The sequence below is a fragment of the Hippocampus guttulatus genome, chromosome 6 (genome assembly GCF_054856545.1).
Source record: "Hippocampus guttulatus isolate MCC_2025c chromosome 6, RoL_Hgut_1.0, whole genome shotgun sequence".
NCBI classification, from domain to species: Eukaryota; Metazoa; Chordata; class Actinopteri; order Syngnathiformes; family Syngnathidae; genus Hippocampus; species Hippocampus guttulatus.
This window is the reverse complement of record NC_141266.1, coordinates 15312263-15330927: the sequence shown is the minus strand read 5'-3', so window position 1 is coordinate 15330927 and position 18665 is coordinate 15312263. Positions and strand designations below refer to the sequence as shown.

The following is an 18665-nucleotide window of genomic DNA, read 5'->3' as shown; positions in this document are numbered from 1 at the left end:
CTGTCTTTTTTTTCAGCTAAAAACGCCTTACTATACATGTTCTTTTTTTTCGGCTAAAAACGCCTTACTATACATGGTCGTATTTTTCGGCTAAAAAACGCCTTACTATACATGGTCTTTTTTTTCGGCTAAAAACGGCTTACTAAACATGGTCGTTTTTTTCGGCTAAAAACGCCTTACTCTATATGGTCGTTTTTTTCGGCTAAAAAACGCTTTACAAAACATGGTATTTATTTTCGGCTAAAAAACGCCTTACTATACTTGGTCGTTTTTTTCGGCTAAAAACGCTTTACTATACATGGTCGTTTTTTTCGGCTAAAAAGGCCTTACTATACATGGTCGTTTTTTTCGGCTAAAAACGCCTTACTAAACATGGTCGTTTTTTTCGGCTAAAAACGCTTTACTATACATGGTCTTTTTTTCGGTCTTTTTTTTCGGCTAAAAACGCCTTACTATACATGGTCTTTTTTTCGGCTAAAAACGCCTTACTATACATGGTCTTTTTTTTCGGCTAAAAACGCCTTACTATACATGGTCGTATTTTTCGGCTAAAAAACGCCTTACTATACATGGTCTTTTTTTTCGGCTAAAAACGCCTTACTAAACATGGTCGTTTTTTTCGGCTAAAAACGCCTTACTATACATGGTCTTTTTTTCGGTCTTTTTTTTCGGCTAAAAACGCCTTACTATACAAGGTCTTTTTTTTCGGCTAAAAACGTCTTACTATACATGGTAGTTTTTTTCGGCTAAAAACGCCTTACTATACATGGCCTTTTTTTTCAGCTAAAAACGCCTTACTATACATGGTAGTTTTTTTCGGCTAAAAACGCCTTACTATACATGGTCTTTTTTTTCGGCTAAAAACGCCTTACTATACATGGTCGTATTTTTCGGCTAAAAACGCCTTACTATACATGGTCGTTTTGTTCGGGGTTTTTTCGGCTAAAAACGCCTGACTATACATGGTCTTTTTTTTCAGCTAAAAACGCCTTACTATACATGGTCGTTTTTTTTGGCTAAAAAACGCCTTACTATACATGGTCTTTTTTTTCGGCTAAAAACGCCTTACTAAACATGGTCGTTTTTTTCGGCTAAAAAACGCCTTACTATACATGGCCTTTTTTTTCGGCTAAAAACGCCTTACTATACATGGTCGTTTTTCTTGGCTAAAAAACGCCTTACTATACATGGTCTTTTTTTTCGGCTAAAAACGCCTTACTAAACATGGTCGTTTTTTTCGGCTAAAAAACGCCTTACTATACATGGCCTTTTTTTTCGGCTAAAAACGCCTTACTAAACATGGTTGGTTTTTTTGGCTTCAAAACGCCTTACTATACATGGTCGGTTTTTTTCGGGGGGTTTTTTCGGCTAAAAACGGCTGACTATACATGGTCGTTTTTTTCGGCTAAAAAACGCCTTACTATACATGGTCTTTTTTTCTGCAAAAAAACGCCTTACTATACATGGTCGTTTTTTTCAGATAAAAACGCCTTACTATACATGGTCGTTTTTTCGGCTAAAAACGCCTTACTATACATGGTCGTTATTTTCGGTCTTTTTTTCCGCTAAAAACGCCTTACTATACATGGTCTTTTTTTTCGGCTAAAAACGCCTTACTATACATGGTCGTTTTTCTGGCTAAAAACGCCTTACTATACATGGTCGTTTTTCTGGCTAAAAACGCCTTACTATACATGGTCGTTTTTTTCTGTGGTTTTTTTTCGGCTAAAACGCCTTACTATACATGGTCGTTTTTTTCGGCTAAAAACGCCTCACTTTACATGGTCGTTTTTTTCGGCTAAAAACGCCTTACTATACTATGTCGTTTTTTTCGGGCTAAAAACGCCTTACTATACTATGTCGTTTTTTTTTCGGGCTAGAAACGCCTTACTATACTATGTCGTTTTTTTTTCGGGCTAGAAACGCCTTACTATACTATGTCTTTTTTTCGGGCTAAAAACGGCTTACTATACTATGTCGCTTTTTTTCGGCTAAAAACGCCTTAGCTAACTATGTCGTTTTTTTCGGGCTAAAAACGCCTTACTATACATGGTCTTTTTTTTCGGCTAAAACGCCTTACTATACATGGTCGTTTTTCTGGCTAAAAACGCCTTACTATACATGGTCGTTTTGCTGGCTAAAAACGCCTTACTATACATGGTCGTTTTTTTCTGTCGTTTTTTTTCGGCTAAAACGCCTTACTATACATGGTCGTTTTTTTCGGCTAAAAACGCCTCACTTTACATGGTCGTTTTTTTCGGCTAAAAACGCCTTACTATACTATGTCGTTTTTTTCGGGCTAAAAACTGCTTACTATACTATGTCGTTTTTTTCGGGCTAAAAACTCCTTACTATACTATGTCGTTTTTTTCGGGCTAAAAACGCCTTACTATACTATGTCGTTTTTTTCGAAAAACGCCTTACTATACTTTGTAGTTTTTTTCGGCTAAAAACGCCTTACTACACTGTCGTTTTTTTCGGCTAAAAACGCCTTACTATACTATGTCGTTTTTTTTTCGGGCTAGAAACGCCTTACTATACTATGTCGTTTTTTTTTCGGGCTAGAAACGCCTTACTATACTATGTCTTTTTTTCGGGCTAAAAACGGCTTACTATACTATGTCGCTTTTTTTCGGCTAAAAACGCCTTAGCTAACTATGTCGTTTTTTTCGGGCTAAAAACGCCTTACTATACTATGTCGTTTTTTTTTCGGGCTAAAAACGCCTTACTATACTATGTCGTTTTTTTCGGCTAAAAACGCCTTACTATACTATGTCGTTTTTTTCGGCTAAAAACGGCTAACTATACTATGTCGTTTTTCTCGGGCTAAAAACGCCTTACTATACAATGTCGTTTTCTTCGGGTTTTTTCGGGCTAAAAACGCCTTACTATACTATATCGTTTTTTTCGGCTAAAAACACCTTACTATACTATGTCGTTTTTTTCGGGCTAAAAACGCCTTACTATACTGTGTCGTTTTTTTCGTCTAAAAACGCCTAACTATACTATGTCGTTTTTTCGGGCTAAACGCCTTACTATACTATGTCGTTTTTTTCGGCTAAAAACACCTTACTATACTATGCCGTTTTTTTCGGGCTAAAAACGGCTTACTATACTATGTCGTTTTTTTTCGGCTAAAAACGCCTTACTATACTATGTCGTTTTTTTTGGGCTAAAAACACCTTACTATATATACTGTCGTTTTTTTCAGGCTAAAAACGCCTTACTATACTATGTCGTTTTTTTCGGGCTAAAAACGCCTTACTATACTATGTCGTTTTTTTCGGGCTAAAAACGCCTTACTATAATATGTCGTTTTTTCGGGCTAAAAACGCCTTACTATAATATGTCGTTTTTTCGGGCTAAAAACGGCTTACTATATATATACTATGTCGTTTTTTTCGGCTAAAACGCCTTACTATATATATGTCGTTTTTTTCGGGCTAAAAACTCCTTACTATAATATGTTGTTTTTTCGGGCTAAAAATGCCTTACTATAATATGTCGTTTTTTCGGGCTAAAAACGCCTTACTATACTGTCGTTTTTTTCGGGCTAAAAAACGCCTTACTCTACATGGTCGTTTTTTTCGGCGAAAAACGCCTTACTATACATGGTCTTTTTTTCGGCTAAAAACGCCTTACTATACATGGTCTTTTTTTTCGGCTAAAAAATCCTTACTATACATGGTCTTTTTTTTCGGCTAAAAACGCCTTACTTTACATGGTAGTTTTTTCCAGTTAAAAACGCCTTACCATACATGGTCGTTTTTTTTCGGCGAAAAATGCCTTACTATACATGGTCTTTTTTTTCGGCTAAAAACGCCTTACTATACATGGTCGTTTTTTTTCGGCTAAAAAACGCCTTACTATACTTGGTCTTTTTTTGGGCTAAAAACGCCTTACTATACATGGTCTTTTTGTTCGGCTAAAAAACGCCTTACTATATATACATGGTATTTTTTTCGGCTAAAAACGCCTTACTATACATGGGTTTTTTTCGGCTAAAAACGCCTTACTATACATGGTCGTTTTTTTCGGCTAAAAACGCCTTACTATACATGGTCTTTTTTTCTGTCTTTTTTTTCCGGCTAAAAACGCCTTACTATACATTTTCTTTTTTTTCGGCTAAAAACGTCTTACTATACATGGCCTTTTTTTTCGGCTAAAAACGCCTTACTATACATGGTCGTTTTTTTTGGCTAAAAAACGCCTTACTATACATGGTCTTTTTTTTCGGCTAAAAACGCCTTACTATACATGGTTGTTTTTTTTGGCTTAAAAACGCCTTACTATACATGGTCGGTTTTTTTCGGGGTTTTTTTTCGGCTAAAAACGGCTGACTATACATGGTCGTTTTTTTCGGCTAAAAAACGCCTTACTATACATGGTCTTTTTTTCTGCAAAAAAACGCCTTACTATACATGGTCGTTTTTTTCAGATAAAAACGCCTTACTATACATGGTCGTTTTTTCGGCTAAAAACGCCTTACTATACATGGTCGTTATTTTCGGTCTTTTTTTCCGCTAAAAACGCCTTACTATACATGGTCTTTTTTTTCGGCTAAAAACGCCTTACTATACATGGTCGTTTTTCTGGCTAAAAACGCCTTACTATACATGGTCGTTTTTCTGGCTAAAAACGCCTTACTATACATGGTCGTTTTTTTCTGTGGTTTTTTTTCGGCTAAAACGCCTTACTATACATGGTCGTTTTTTTCGGCTAAAAACGCCTCACTTTACATGGTCGTTTTTTTCGGCTAAAAACGCCTTACTATACTATGTCGTTTTTTTCGGGCTAAAAACTGCTTACTATACTATGTCGTTTTTTTCGGGCTAAAAACTCCTTACTATACTATGTCGTTTTTTTCGGGCTAAAAACGCCTTACTATACTATGTCGTTTTTTTCGAAAAACGCCTTACTATACTTTGTAGTTTTTTTCGGCTAAAAACGCCTTACTACACTCGTTTTTTTCGGCTAAAAACGCCTTACTATACTATGTCGTTTTTTTTTCGGGCTAGAAACGCCTTACTATACTATGTCTTTTTTTCGGGCTAAAAACGGCTTACTATACTATGTCGCTTTTTTCGGCTAAAAACGCCTTAGCTAACTATGTCGTTTTTTTCGGGCTAAAAACGCCTTACTATACTATGTCGTTTTTTTTTCGGGCTAAAAACGCCTTACTATACTATGTCGTTTTTTTCGGCTAAAAACGCCTTACTATACTATGTCGTTTTTTTCGGCTAAAAACGGCTAACTATACTATGTCGTTTTTCTCGGGCTAAAAACGCCTTACTATACTATGTCGTTTTTTTCGGCTAAAAACGCCTTACTATACAATGTCGTTTTCTTCGGGTTTTTTCGGGCTAAAAACGCCTTACTATACTATATCGTTTTTTTCGGCTAAAAACACCTTACTATACTATGTCGTTTTTTTCGGGCTAAAAACGCCTAACTATACTATGTCGTTTTTTCGGGCTAAACGCCTTACTATACTATGTCGTTTTTTTCGGCTAAAAACACCTTACTATACATGGTCGTTTTTTTCGGCGAAAAACGCCTTACTATACATGGTCTTTTTTTTCGGCTAAAAAATCCTTACTATACATGGTCTTTTTTTTCGGCTAAAAACGCCTTACTTTACATGGTAGTTTTTTCCAGTTAAAAACGCCTTACCATACATGGTCGTTTTTTTTTCGGCGAAAAATGCCTTACTATACATGGTCTTTTTTTTCGGCTAAAAACGCCTTACTATCCATGGTCGTTTTTTTCGGCTAAAAAACGCCTTACTATACTTGGTCTTTTTTTGGGCTAAAAACGCCTTACTATAATATGTCGTTTTTTCGGGCTAAAAACGGCTTACTATATATATACTATGTCGTTTTTTTCGGCTAAAACGCCTTACTATATATGTCGTTTTTTTCGGGCTAAAAACTCCTTACTATAATATGTTGTTTTTTCGGGCTAAAAACGCCTTACTATAATATGTCGTTTTTTCGGGCTAAAAACGCCTTACTATACTGTCGTTTTTTTCGGGCTAAAAAACGCCTTACTCTACATGGTCGTTTTTTTCAGTCTTTTTTTTCGGCTAAAAACGCCTTACTATACATGGTCGTTTTTTTCGGCGAAAAACGCCTTACTATACATGGTCTTTTTTTTCGGCTAAAAAATCCTTACTATACATGGTCTTTTTTTTCGGCTAAAAACGCCTTACTTTACATGGTAGTTTTTTCCAGTTAAAAACGCCTTACCATACATGGTCGTTTTTTTTTCGGCGAAAAATGCCTTACTATACATGGTCTTTTTTTTCGGCTAAAAACGCCTTACTATACATGGTCTTTTTGTTCGGCTAAAAAACGCCTTACTATATATACATGGTATTTTTTTCGGCTAAAAACGCCTTACTATACATGGGTTTTTTTCGGCTAAAAACGCCTTACTATACATGGTCGTTTTTTTCGGCTAAAAACGCCTTACTATACATGGCCTTTTTTTTCTGTCTTTTTTTTCCGGCTAAAAACGCCTTACTATACATTTTCTTTTTTTTCGGCTAAAAACGTCTTACTATACATGGTCGTTTTTTTCGGCTAAAAACGCCTTACTATACATGGTCCTTTTTTTCAGCTAAAAACGCCTTACTATACATGGCCTTTTTTTTCTGTCTTTTTTTTCAGCTAAAAACGCCTTACTATACATGGTCTTTTTTTTCGGCTAAAAACGCCTTACTATACATGGTCGTTTTTTTCGGCTAAAAACGCCTTACTATACATGGTCTTTTTTTTCGGCTAAAAACGTCTTACTATACCTGGCCTTTTTTTTCTGTCTTTTTTTTCCAGCTAAAAACGCCTTACTATACATGGTCGTTTTTTTCTGCTAAAAAACGCCTTACTAAACATGGTCGTTTTTTTCGGCTAAAAACGCCTTACTATACATGGTCTTTTTTTCGGTCTTTTTTTTCGGCTAAAAACGCCTTACTATACATGGTCTTTTTTTTCGGCTAAAAACGTCTTTCTATACATGGTCGTTTTTTTCGGCTAAAAACGCCTTACTATACATGGTCTTTTTTTTCAGCTAAAAACGCCTTACTGCCTTTTTTTTCCTGTCTTTTTTTTCAGCTAAAAACGCCTTACTATACATGGTCTTTTTTTTCGGCTAAAAACGCCTTACTATACATGGTCGTATTTTTCGGCTAAAAAACGCCTTACTATACATGGTCTTTTTTTTCGGCTAAAAACGGCTTACTAAACATGGTCGTTTTTTTCGGCTAAAAACGTCTTACTATACATGGCCTTTTTTTTCTGTCTTTTTTTTCCAGCTAAAAACGCCTTACTATACATGGTCGTTTTTTTCTGCTAAAAAACGCCTTACTAAACATGGTCGTTTTTTTCGGCTAAAAACACCTTACTATACATGGTCGTTTTTTTCTGCTAAAAAACGCCTTACTATACATGGTCTTTTTTTCGGTCTTTTTTTTCGGCTAAAAACGTCTTACTATACATGGTCGTTTTTTTTCGGCTAAAAACGCCTTACTAAACATGGTCTTTTTTTTCGGCTAAAAACGTCTTACTATACATGGTCGTTTTTTTCTGCTAAAAAACGCCTTACTAAACATGGTCGTTTTTTTCGGCTAAAAACGCCTTACTATACATGGTCTTTTTTTCGGTCTTTTTTTTCGGCTAAAAACGCCTTACTATACATGGTCTTTTTTTTCGGCTAAAAACGTCTTACTATACATGGTCGTTTTTTTCGGCTAAAAACGCCTTACTATACATGGTCTTTTTTTTCAGCTAAAAACGCCTTACTATACATGGCCTTTTTTTTCTGTCTTTTTTTCCGGCTAAAAACGGCTCACTAAACATGGTCGTTTTTTTCGGCTAAAAACGCCTTACAATACATGGTCTTTTTTTCGGTCTTTTTTTCCGGCTAAAAACGCCTTGCTATACATGGTCTTTTTTTTCGGCTAAAAACGTCTTACTATACATGGTCGTTTTTTTCGGCTAAAAACGCCTTACTATACATGGTCTTTTTTTTCGGCTAAAAACGCCTTACTATACATGGTCTTTTTTTCGGCTAAAAACGTCTTACTATACATGGTCGTTTTTTTCTGCTAAAAAACGCCTTACTAAACATGGTCGTTTTTTTCGGCTAAAAACGCCTTACTATACATGGTCTTTTTTTCGGTCTTTTTTTCCGGCTAAAAACGCCTTACTATACATGGTCTTTTTTTTCGGCTAAAAACGTCTTACTATACGTGGTCTTTTTTTTCCGGTCTTTTTATTTCGGCTAAAAACACCGTACTATACATGGTCGTTTTTTAATTTAATTTGTAATTTCAGATAAGATGTATTTTCAAATGTAATGTAAGAATATTTGAATGGGTTCACATGATCCGCACAGACTATGACATGCAATGAAGCGAAATATGCTTTTAAGTGTGCTAATATGCTGCTTACAGTTCAAACAACCAAGGAAATACAATGACTTTTTTTCGACAGGAGTGCGAAAGCGTTCAACATTTGAGAGATACAAATCAACAGACTTTCATTATAAAAGTTCCGAATGTCATCTGACATGAACATTGGCATATTTACAAACACTAAAAGTGAATTGTGCTGTAATACAATTTAAAAAGTGATTAGTCTTTGAAGGATGTTATTGGGTGCTTTTCAGTTTGGATGATTGTTCTTCACAGTGGAAGGTCTTTTATAAAGCACTTGTTAGTGGGGGTTAAGTGAGCGGAGGCCTCGGAGAGCAATACACATGATGAGAGGTTGGTTTCCTGGTTGCTCCAGCTGGTTGATTTGGCTCATGGCCGTGTCACCGTCTCTCTGCAGGCTCATGCCGGAGGAGTTGAACAGATGTTCCATGACAGGCAAGACATTCTCTGGCAGTGCAGCGACGTCCCCGCCGCTCGCCGCCGACTCCCCGCTTTCCATCAAATGCTTTACCTACAACAGATGGCAGCGAAAATTAAAAACCCATTAAGAGTAAATAAATGAAACAACACATTTTAGCGTGGTTGGGGTTCTCTGTACAAACCAGAAGGTCCATGACTTTTAACGTGTCTGGACAGCTGCAGACTCTCAGCGCAGCAAGATTGTCACAAGTCAGTTCTGGAAGGCAAATTTCGGAGCAAACGTGCACTTAAGATGTGAGAATGGCGATAAAACACACAGCAGATGTAGAAAAGGAACACATTTCGAGTAAAAGAACAAATGTACAATTGTCTTGGCCAACCTTTTTTTTTTCAGGTGCCAATGATATTTTAATGGTTTGTGGGTCATTTTGAGCAGCGGAGTCAGAGAGTGCGATCCGTTACTTTGAATTGGCTTTAGTTTCTGAATTATTGATATTTTGCAGCTCCTCTGCTTGCCTGCGTGTTTTTTTTTTTTCTCAAAAACTCGAGCCAACTCAGGAAAAGCAATTCCATTTTCGAATTCAGTGACGTCAAAATACCCTCAAACCATTGAAACGTTCTTGGCACCAAAATGTGTGGTGCCCAGTACAATGTTTAGATGTTGAAAAAAAGAAAAAGTCATGCTCACCACCCAAAGCACTGGTAATAAGATGAAGTGCACTGAGGACCGTCACAGAGCAGCCTTCCATCTGTGCTGCTGACACACCTTCCGCTTCCTTCAGCACTTCCAGAACAGGCTGGATGCTTTGTTTGTGCGCCTCGGAAACGTCGACCATGTTAACACTTTTTCCCAGGATCATTTGGTCCAACTGTGAGAGACGAGGGCGTGCTGAAGCGATCATTAAGTCAAGCAATCAAAGCATTTGAGTCATCTTACCACACTCTGAAGAGCATTGAGGGCCGCTTTGTCTACCATGAGTGCTGTTATGTTTTCGAGCAGAGAAGACCTGCTGGAGGCGGGAAGAGCTGCCAGCAGCTGGAAATGAGCACCCAGATTCTTCATTTCTGCAAATGTCATGGAGAAACGTCAACAGTGTAATTGCTGAGCAGATTATTATTATTTATATTTTGAAACAAGTGGCTTTGTTCAGGACAACTGAATTATGACATTTCTCGGGGTAACTTGAACGTTTTTCAAGATAAGAGCTGGCGTTCGGCCAATTTCTTCTTTTTTTTTTGCTTTTATTTGCAAGCAAATATTTGACATCCAAGTTTAAGACACTCCCAGTCAAAGTTTGACTGTCCAACTGAACATTAAACAAAGAGAATAGCAGCTGTATTCTGATGGCATCCTGTAAGGCCCTTTGACATTTAAAAACTTTTGCTAACCGAGATTCAAAGTGTGTCATCCGTAACGCTTCAAAAATTCACCTCAATATCAAAAACTCATTGGAATCAACTAAAATATTGCGAGAGCTGTGAAGCAGAGTTGTAAATGTAAGCGGGCAAACAAGTCATGCACGTGGCATGCGAATGCAGACGAGACAATGAAAGCTTTGGCAATAATTGACCTCGTGGAAGATGGCTGCCGTCAGGATGGTCTTGCCCGCAAGCTCCAGGGACACCTGCCAGACTTCTCTGGGTGGGACTGTCGACCTCGAAGCCCCCCTCGCTTGACATCAGACACAGCTCTGTGCAAACATGTCATACAGTCATTTCAAATCCCTGTATAGCAGTACCTCTACTTACGAACGTCTCTTCATACGAAATTTTCAAGTTACGAAACGCCTCAAAAGGAAAATATTGCCTCTTGTTACGAAAGAAATTTCAAGATACGAAAGGTAAAAATACAGGATGGGCTGCTACTCGCAGCTCCGAGTTTCCTGAACGCAACATACTTATAGCTGCTCTGCCATTGGCTATTACCGAGCATCATCCTGGCATCCCATTGGCTAAGAGGGACCTCTACAGAATGTGTCTGTGTGTCGATAGATAAATAGATATGTGTTGATGCAGCGTCCTCGTCATTCGCTCCTCGGGCCATGAGGTATTCTGATAGTTTTACGTAAATGTGAATCACCCAGAAAAAGTGTTCACCAGTCGGGCGGTCGCTCACGATGCTGATGTTTGCCTTAGACATTTTCGATGGATCGTTAAAAATCGACAAAAGCAAATGTCCTCGGATCAGTTCGATACAAAACGGCAGACAAAAAAACACTTCTGAGAGAGAACATGAACTAAAGAGAGTAAAAAATGATGAGGACGCAGTTAAAAGTTAAATGACCATCATTTTTAATTGTTACCGGTACTCTATTCTTTGTTTTTTTTTACATTACCGGTATGCACAGCTCTCATTTATTGTGCAATAATTGTAACATGTATTTGTTACATATTTCGATGCATTTTTTTTTTTGCTTTAGAAAACATTGTCTGAATTTGGGGGGGGGGGGTTGGAACGGATTAGGGCATTTACATGGAAAACGCTTTTTCTTGTTCAGTCTCTAAATTTTCTAGTTACAAAATTTCTTCCAGAACCAATTAATTTTGAAAGTAGAGGTGCATTGTACATTGGTACAGGTGCAGCTTCATAGATTAGATTCCGATGGAAAAGTTAATTTGACCCGCTGCTGCTTTGAATCAAAAAGTGGAACTCATATAGAGTGCAATTTTCAGAAGGTCAATTTCTGTGTTTCACACCATTTTTGTTAGATGTAAAATATAGTCATCAAACATATGAAATACTTCCCTCGGTACCACGTGAATCTATAGAATACAGTATATTAGTTTTGCTTTTGGAATGGAATGACTGAAATCGAATACAAGCTCACCGTAGCGACCGTCATGCTTCACCATGAGGTCAATGAGGGCATAGGCAAGGGTGGTGTTGGTGGGAATCTCCATGGCAATGTTGCTGTCTTTGCCAAGGCTAGCATTGTCTTTCAGCAACACCTGCACAAAGATACGCACTTGTTCAACTTGGCAGTCTTCTTAAAGACAATCAAGTGATTCACCGGTTACCAGCCAATCGCAGGGCACACAGAGACAAAGAACCATCTGCGCTCACACTTACACCTCGGAACAATTTCGAGTGTTCAATCAGCCTGCCATGCATGTTTCTGGAATGTGGGAGCAAACCGGAGTACATGGAGAAAACCCACGCAGCCATGGGGAGAACATGCAAACTCCACACAGGAATGCCGGAGGCGGGATTGACCTCTGCAATGTGAGGTCGACGTGCTAACCACTCGACAATCACATATGAAGAACTAAAATAAAGTAAAACTCTGCACCATTTGACGACGCCTGACAGACACATAACGGAGCAGGAACAGGAATCCGATTGTCAGCTGCGCTTGCCATGTCCATAATCATCATGAGCATGCATTTGATGACTATTTATGTTCGCATCTGTTTGGTCAAATGTAAAAATATATGACTGAAATCGACTTGATTGTACTGCTCATGTTGTACGGTAGCCAAAAGCTTGCCTAAGTCACAATAAGTTTCATTTCTAACGGAGGCAAGCAGCACAACAAATGGCGGACCTTCATTCAACCTTGTACAATTTTTTGGGGGGCATCTGACTTTGTGGAGGTTCAACAGTCGCCCAAGTTGCAGCTAGCAAGTCAACACATTTATACTGCACATGTAGTAAAATGTAAGGGAAGATTAGATATCGTAGAAAACAAGTATGTGAGTAGTTCCAGTTTGACCTTTGGACTGTTGAGACCCCAGAGGCTGAAGGTCCCAGCGCAGCTTCCGGCCTGCTGTAGCTCCTCGACGACACTACACGGCTGGTTGGTCACGATGCGCTCTTTCACGACACCAAACACCTGACACTTTTTTTTGGTCTGCTGGATCAGACAGTGGGACATGTCCAGTACCCTAGTGGGACATTTGATTGTCAGGACATGACGGACACAAATCTTGCAATTTGCAATTCAGGTAAACAGGTATGAAAGGAAACGGTGTCCCACAGAAACAGAACTTATATGGTGCCTTATTCGAGCCATTTCAAATATACCTTCTTAAATACGTTTCAGAGCCCATCACAAACCTTTCATCATTTTTCGACAATGTTTGGTGGGGTTTTTTTCCTGATTTTGACATTTCTGTTTATTTTCTTCCTCCTGTGAAAGGACCTCGAGAAAAATAATCATACAGTACATGTAGATTTTCTAAAATAGTGACGTAATTGATGCCTCTATTCAACTTGAATAAACTGATTTTTTTTGTCTGTTTGTTTTGCCACAGGAGACTTCACAAGCTATAGCAGGCAAAACCGCCATCATTTAATTATTGCAACCCATTTGTACAAATATATGTTTCATACTCGAAGAAAATGCCTCTTCTAAGTACATTTATTTTACTGTATTGTATACTGTGCTGCTGTGTATTTATTATACTGTAACGGTGCTGTCCATAAAACATGTAACTTCGAAAGTTTGTCTATTAAATTTCATTCTGAAAGACAAAACCCCCCCAAAAAAACTGTTTCTTAATGTTTTATATAAAAAGGGGGACAAAAAGAAGAGTGATTCTAAACAGTCTGACTCTACACGCTTCTGTTCACATGTGACAACAATCTCCTGTCTTCTTCTTACTGTAATGTCTGGATAATTGGGTAAGGACCTTCGTGTTATCTTACAAAGAAAAAAATTACACACTTAGAATCTCACAAATGTATGTGGGAGAATGTGTCACATCGCCAGTTACTGAGGGTGTGCACACTTATGCAACCACCTCATTTCTGTTGTTTATTTTCATTTCAACTCTGTAAAATATTTCAGCTTGTGCTGTAGGCCGGATCACAGGTGGGAATGGACTTGAAATAATTTATCGTACTGATTTATTCAAACAAACATTGGCATTTAAATAGGGGTGTGTCGACTTTTTATACTCAATGTATACAGGGGGTCCTTGGATTTCTGTTCCTACAGCGGAAATGTAACTGTCGAATATTCAACAGATCCATGTAAGGTTAGCAGTGCAACTTTGTGATCCGATAAAGTACATTCCTGCTTTTTGGAGACCTTCGACAGACATCATTTATATGTATTATTCCTAAACTTGATGACTTTGTAGTGTTTTAATTTTTTTTTTTTAAAGTAGGACACATTCAGTGAATCAAACCTGTTTTTTGAATCTTGCAGGAGCCTGCGCACATCGATTTCGTCTTTCTTCAAACTGCCAAATGACATTTGGAGTTTGGAAGACTCTTTTCCCTCCACGTTCACGTTGGACTGGATGAATGTGGCATCCACTGACCCTTGAATGTGGCCACCATACGTCCCATTGTATTTGATGAAGTCTGTCTCTGTTAAAACTAAAGACGGAAAGACACGTCAGTTAATAGACTAGAAACAATATGTGGCCCGGTACGTGGATCTAAAACAGTTACCGGTACATAAACCAGTGGTCCCCAACCACGGGCGATTTGGTACTGGTGACACAGTGACAGTTCAATTTTATTTTTATTTTATTTTATTTATTTTTTGGGGGGGGGGGGCGTCACCTGACGCATTCGACCTTAAAGAAAAACGTGAGCATAAGTTGGGGACCGTGACCCCGTCTTGACATCGTTTTGCAATTCATCCTGTTTTGTATCCACATGTCTAAAGCACAGGAAAACCACAAACTTGCACATGAGCGAGCTTGCATCGCAACCCTTACAGAGAGCAGGGTATGTGATACAAGTTAATGGTCAAATTTCCACTTCAGTTCCTCGCCCAACGCGTTGTGGAAGTGGCGACGTGGTGGAGCAAGCCGTTGTGCAAAGTGTTTTGGCAAAAACAAGGTCGTACAAAGAGCATGTTGAATCATCTGAACAGGTAACACCCAAGTAGAAAGCATGAAAATGTGAGATGAGTTTTTATTTTAAGAGAAATGAAAAAAAAAATAGATTTTTACTAAGCCGCCCGGTCTCTCAACCGGTTCGTGACGCAAAAAAAGGTTGGGGACCACTGACATTAGCAATAAACTTCATGCGCACTTGACACAATTCAAAACATTTCCAGGTGTCTTAATAAAGGGCCTATGATATTCTTCAGTCAAAACACAAATAGGATTAAAAATTAAAGTACACTTAATATTCAATATCAGAGACCACTGAAAATCCAAAGATTCCCTCCGCAGCAACAGATGTACACATTCAGACCGCACCTAAAATAAAGAGCGCTTGTGTGAGGTCACCACTGGCTAATGTAACATTTGCAGCAATGGGCAAATAACAAAAGATTTACTAGGTTGGATCATTTAAATTAGGTTATTAAAAAAAATCAGTGTATACAAACAATTAAAAAGTCTAGTTAGGGTTTTCCATAATATATTTTCCTTAAATATGTGCATGTGTCAGGGGACTTAATTAACCATCCATCCATCTCTACCACTTTTCCGAGGTTGGGTCGTGGGGGCAGTACTTTAGCAGAGAAGCCCAGACTTCCCTCTCCCCAGCCACTTCTTTTGCTCTTCCCGGGGGATCCCGAGGCGCTCCCAGGCCAGCTGGGTGACATAGTCTTGATGACTTAATCAACCATCATTGCTAATACAACTTGTTTTGCTAATTTGGACCAATCAATCAGAAGATGGAAATATGATGACATTATTGTGGACCACTTGGCCGTTAGCACCACTACTAATTGTGAAGGCCCTGGACAGATTAGATTGACACGGCAACACATTGAGGTTGAAATATTACTGGGGGGAAAAAAAAGAAATAAAAATTAACATCCGCATACTGTAATGGAAGCAGTGCAGCCCAGGGTTATAATAGATTTGGATTTTTCATTACAGTAAGTCTTTATTTTGTTTTGAGTTTCGTTTCTCAAAGTCCGTCTGTTTTATTTAGATTTTAAAGCAGTTCTATTCGTTTTGTTGTTTGTTTACCTGGCGTAATAGGCGTGTCTCCTGCGAGGAGGTCGTTGAGGGTAAAGTCAGTGGGCAGATGTTTGGGCTTCTGCCAGAACCAGAAGGGTTTCTGGCTCACAACCACAGTGAGCAGAGCGATGGAGTCGTTGACGCTTCTCATCGGGATCAACAAACCACCGGGGTCCACCTCGTCCACAAAATTCCTGGTGGCTGTGGCAAACATCTCTCCGGAACGAGGGCAGTGAGACGGCTAGTTGACTCCCAGACAGACGCTCGGTCCCTCCTTTAATGCAAAACGAAGTTAAACATGCAGACTTTAACCTACCTTAAATCTCACATTTTCTCAACGTCTAAAAGGCACAATGAAAAAGTTGAACGATTTCCTGCAATTAGTCGTCCGTGCACGAAGACAACAGTTAGCATTCATCAGCTACAACAACAGCGGAGATTTATCAATTATCCAAAATCGTCTTGAACAAAGAGAGGCAAGTATAACGTTAGAGTTTTCACCAGGCCGTCGTTAAGTCGACGAAGCAGTCGAGACACAGTTTGAGAAGACAGCCATTAAGAATTTACCGACTCACCAGGATTGAAAAGTCAACGTGAAGACCGACTCCTGTCACGGTGGACAAACCAAGGCCACGCCCCATTCCGGAAGCAGACGTTGACCTTTTTTGTTTTTAGTTTATGAAAAACAACAAAACTCCTGTCACAATGGACATAAGGCTACACCCACACCGGAAGCAAACATTGAGCATTTTCTTTCTACATTTATTAAAAACATTTCGATAAAAGTTAAGTTTGACATACTACAGCGCTGCTTGTCAATCACTATACCGAGACCAAGATCTTGGTCTGACACAAACTCGATCAAGTAAAATCCCAATTACAATAAAACTACTTCTCGGTAATAGTTATAAAAACAAAAATAGGAAGTACGGTGGTAAGTGAGAGTGCCTTCTTGCGCCCCGTGACCACGTGACAAATTGTAATGATCAGTAAGTCAGCGCTGTCAACATTTGAAATGAAAAGTGTACTGACTAGAAATTTTGATGGCTATATGTTGCACGTTTGAAGTTCTGCCTCCGTATACATTTTCACAAAAAAATAAAACTCCCATTAGATATAGTTGCAACGTTTAGAAACGTACAATAGTTTGCAAGAACAATTGAAATACTGTATCAGTACCTGTACAGCATGTATTGGCCGAGTGCATATGTGACGGGCCACGACGGAGTGTGGCAGTGCATGACTCCGTTACACGGTTTGCAAATGAATGGGGACTGACTAAACTGAAGTGCAACTGTAGACAAAACCATTAAGCAGACATACTTTCTGTTGAATACACAACTTCCACTGTATTAGTCACAGTTGTGCGATCCAGAACAAGTCACTGAATGAAGTTTAATTGCACAAGACCGAAGAATAAAACGGCTCATTGCAACAACAACAAAGAACTGACCACACACACGATTCCACAAGAGGGAAGCATCGCAGCATTTATTTGAGATGACGCAGCACCGCTTAAACACTCAGCTTGGACTGCACCAACATGCCAGTGGAACCAGAGGCCCATTGGATGAGGTGAACAAAATGAATGTATGTGATGCTCTGGCTCCTGCAGTTTGCATCACTCACAGAGTCAACAGAGCCATAACAAATAATTAGCACTGCTGTTATGAAAAAAAACAACAAGAACACTTTCAGTCTGTTTCCTATACAGAGCACCTTACAAACTATACACTTTTTAAAACATGAAACGGAAAAACAACTGAAATATAAAATAACAGTACCACTAATAAGGCATCAGGCATGTGCAGAATAAATATCGGATGTTAATGTTAATCAATGGCATAACAAGGCTACCGTATCTCTGAGGTAGAGATTGTCTAAATGACAGAATCCACTCAATACCTTTAGCGTGGTAACAGGCCATTAGTACCCTCTAAATGAGCGGGCGCTTGTCATGAGGTGGACTGGTCATCCTTTTTCACATTTCTCCATTTTGGACTCACTGTATCATGATCAACATTCTCATGGTGCATAATATGATTGATGATTGACTTAGATAAGCACTTGTTGTTAAGGCAATAACAATACAAAAGAAGGGTCAGCGCTGAACGCGCCTGCTTTCACTGGAAGTCTGGCTGCCAATATGTTTCAGTTCAGGTCACCACAAGGTCGGGAAATCTGTGTTGGCAAAGCCAGGATCAGTCCTCAAGTCCCAGTAAGTTTTGTTGCTCACCCACGTGTCATCCTTTGACTTCCTAAGCATGAATGAAGAAAGACAAAGTGGCCAGTGTCATCTTTGTAAACGTAGAATGTTCAATGCAGCTCTCATATTGGATCAAAAACAATTCTACAGGATATAAAGCCTTTTAAGAGTGCAAAATAAGCACATTCAAATGTGTCCTCGTCACATATTATGGCAAGAGATTAAGGCTACCTGAAGAATTTTGGTTGATGTGCACCGTTGCTCTCCTCAAGGACTTGTCGTCTTTCTCTCTGCAGCTGTTCAATCCTTTGCTTCTGCTCTTCAGCGGCCTCGACCTTCCCCTCCTCCAGCAGTCTGCACACCATGCGGCACATAACATAATTATCATGGAAAGAAGGGAGGAAAACATCTGTTCGGATGTAAAAGCATGAATGTGTGACTTTTAAACATCAAAAGGGTTGATGGCTCAGTTTGGTCGATTTACATACAAAGTGACCTGTTAAAGAGGAAATGCAGTCAATAATGTTCTTTACACTAATATGTTCTAAACATGGCATTCAGATTAATTTTGCGTTTGTGGAATAGAAATTGAATAGCAAAATCCACCCGTTTTCAGCCATCTCACGGGGCAGCGATTTTACCACTTGCTGTCGACTGAAAATGACATCACAATGAGATAACAGCCAAGCAAGACTCACCTGTTTTCTGAGATTGGTCATGTGACATTCA

General features: G+C 38.9%; 2 protein-coding genes across 4 annotated transcripts in view; both read right to left on the bottom strand.

Annotated features, from left to right (window-relative positions):
• Window positions 1–8408: 8408 nt before the first annotated feature.
• Window positions 8409–16446, bottom strand: gsdmeb (gasdermin Eb). Of its 2 annotated transcripts, none has more exons than XM_086114703.1 (10): window positions 16306–16446; window positions 15740–16004; window positions 13988–14180; window positions 12568–12739; window positions 11683–11803; window positions 10426–10545; window positions 9792–9919; window positions 9543–9723; window positions 9037–9110; window positions 8409–8945 (listed from the first exon to the last, which is right to left on the bottom strand). In XM_086114703.1, the coding sequence occupies exons 2-10, from the start codon at window positions 15942–15944 to the stop codon at window positions 8715–8717; spliced, it is 1425 nt and encodes a 474-aa protein (XP_085970829.1). In that variant the 5' UTR covers window positions 15945–16004; window positions 16306–16446; the 3' UTR covers window positions 8409–8714. The 2 variants fall into 2 exon arrangements, with proteins under 2 accessions (XP_085970829.1, XP_085970830.1); XM_086114704.1 differs by lacking the exon at window positions 16306–16446 and adding an exon at window positions 16232–16301.
• A 748-nt stretch (window positions 16447–17194) lies between these two features.
• osbpl3b (oxysterol binding protein-like 3b) overlaps window positions 17195–18665 on the bottom strand; it is a 31757-nt gene continuing 30286 nt past the window's right edge. For both annotated transcript variants that reach the window (XM_086114014.1, XM_086114015.1), the window contains exons 23-24: window positions 18168–18290; window positions 17195–17988 (exon numbers count right to left, since the gene is read on the bottom strand). In XM_086114014.1, coding sequence (XP_085970140.1) covers window positions 17892–17988; window positions 18168–18290 — 220 coding nt within the window. In that variant the 3' untranslated portion in view covers window positions 17195–17891. The remainder of the gene's footprint in view (window positions 17989–18167; window positions 18291–18665) is intronic.

What these genes read in the sequence shown, in the direction of transcription:
- gsdmeb (XM_086114703.1), bottom strand. Translation starts at nt 15,944, where the DNA reads ATGTTTGCCACAGCCACCAGGAATTTTGTGGACGAGGTGGACCCCGGT. An exon ending in TCAATGCTCTTCAGAGTGTG is followed by an intron (nt 9,724 to 9,791) that starts GTAAGATGACTC and finishes CGTCTCTCACAG; the next exon opens with TTGGACCAAATGATCCTGGG. An exon ending in TATTACCAGTGCTTTGGGTG is followed by an intron (nt 9,111 to 9,542) that starts GTGAGCATGACT and finishes TTTGCCTTCCAG; the next exon opens with AACTGACTTGTGACAATCTT.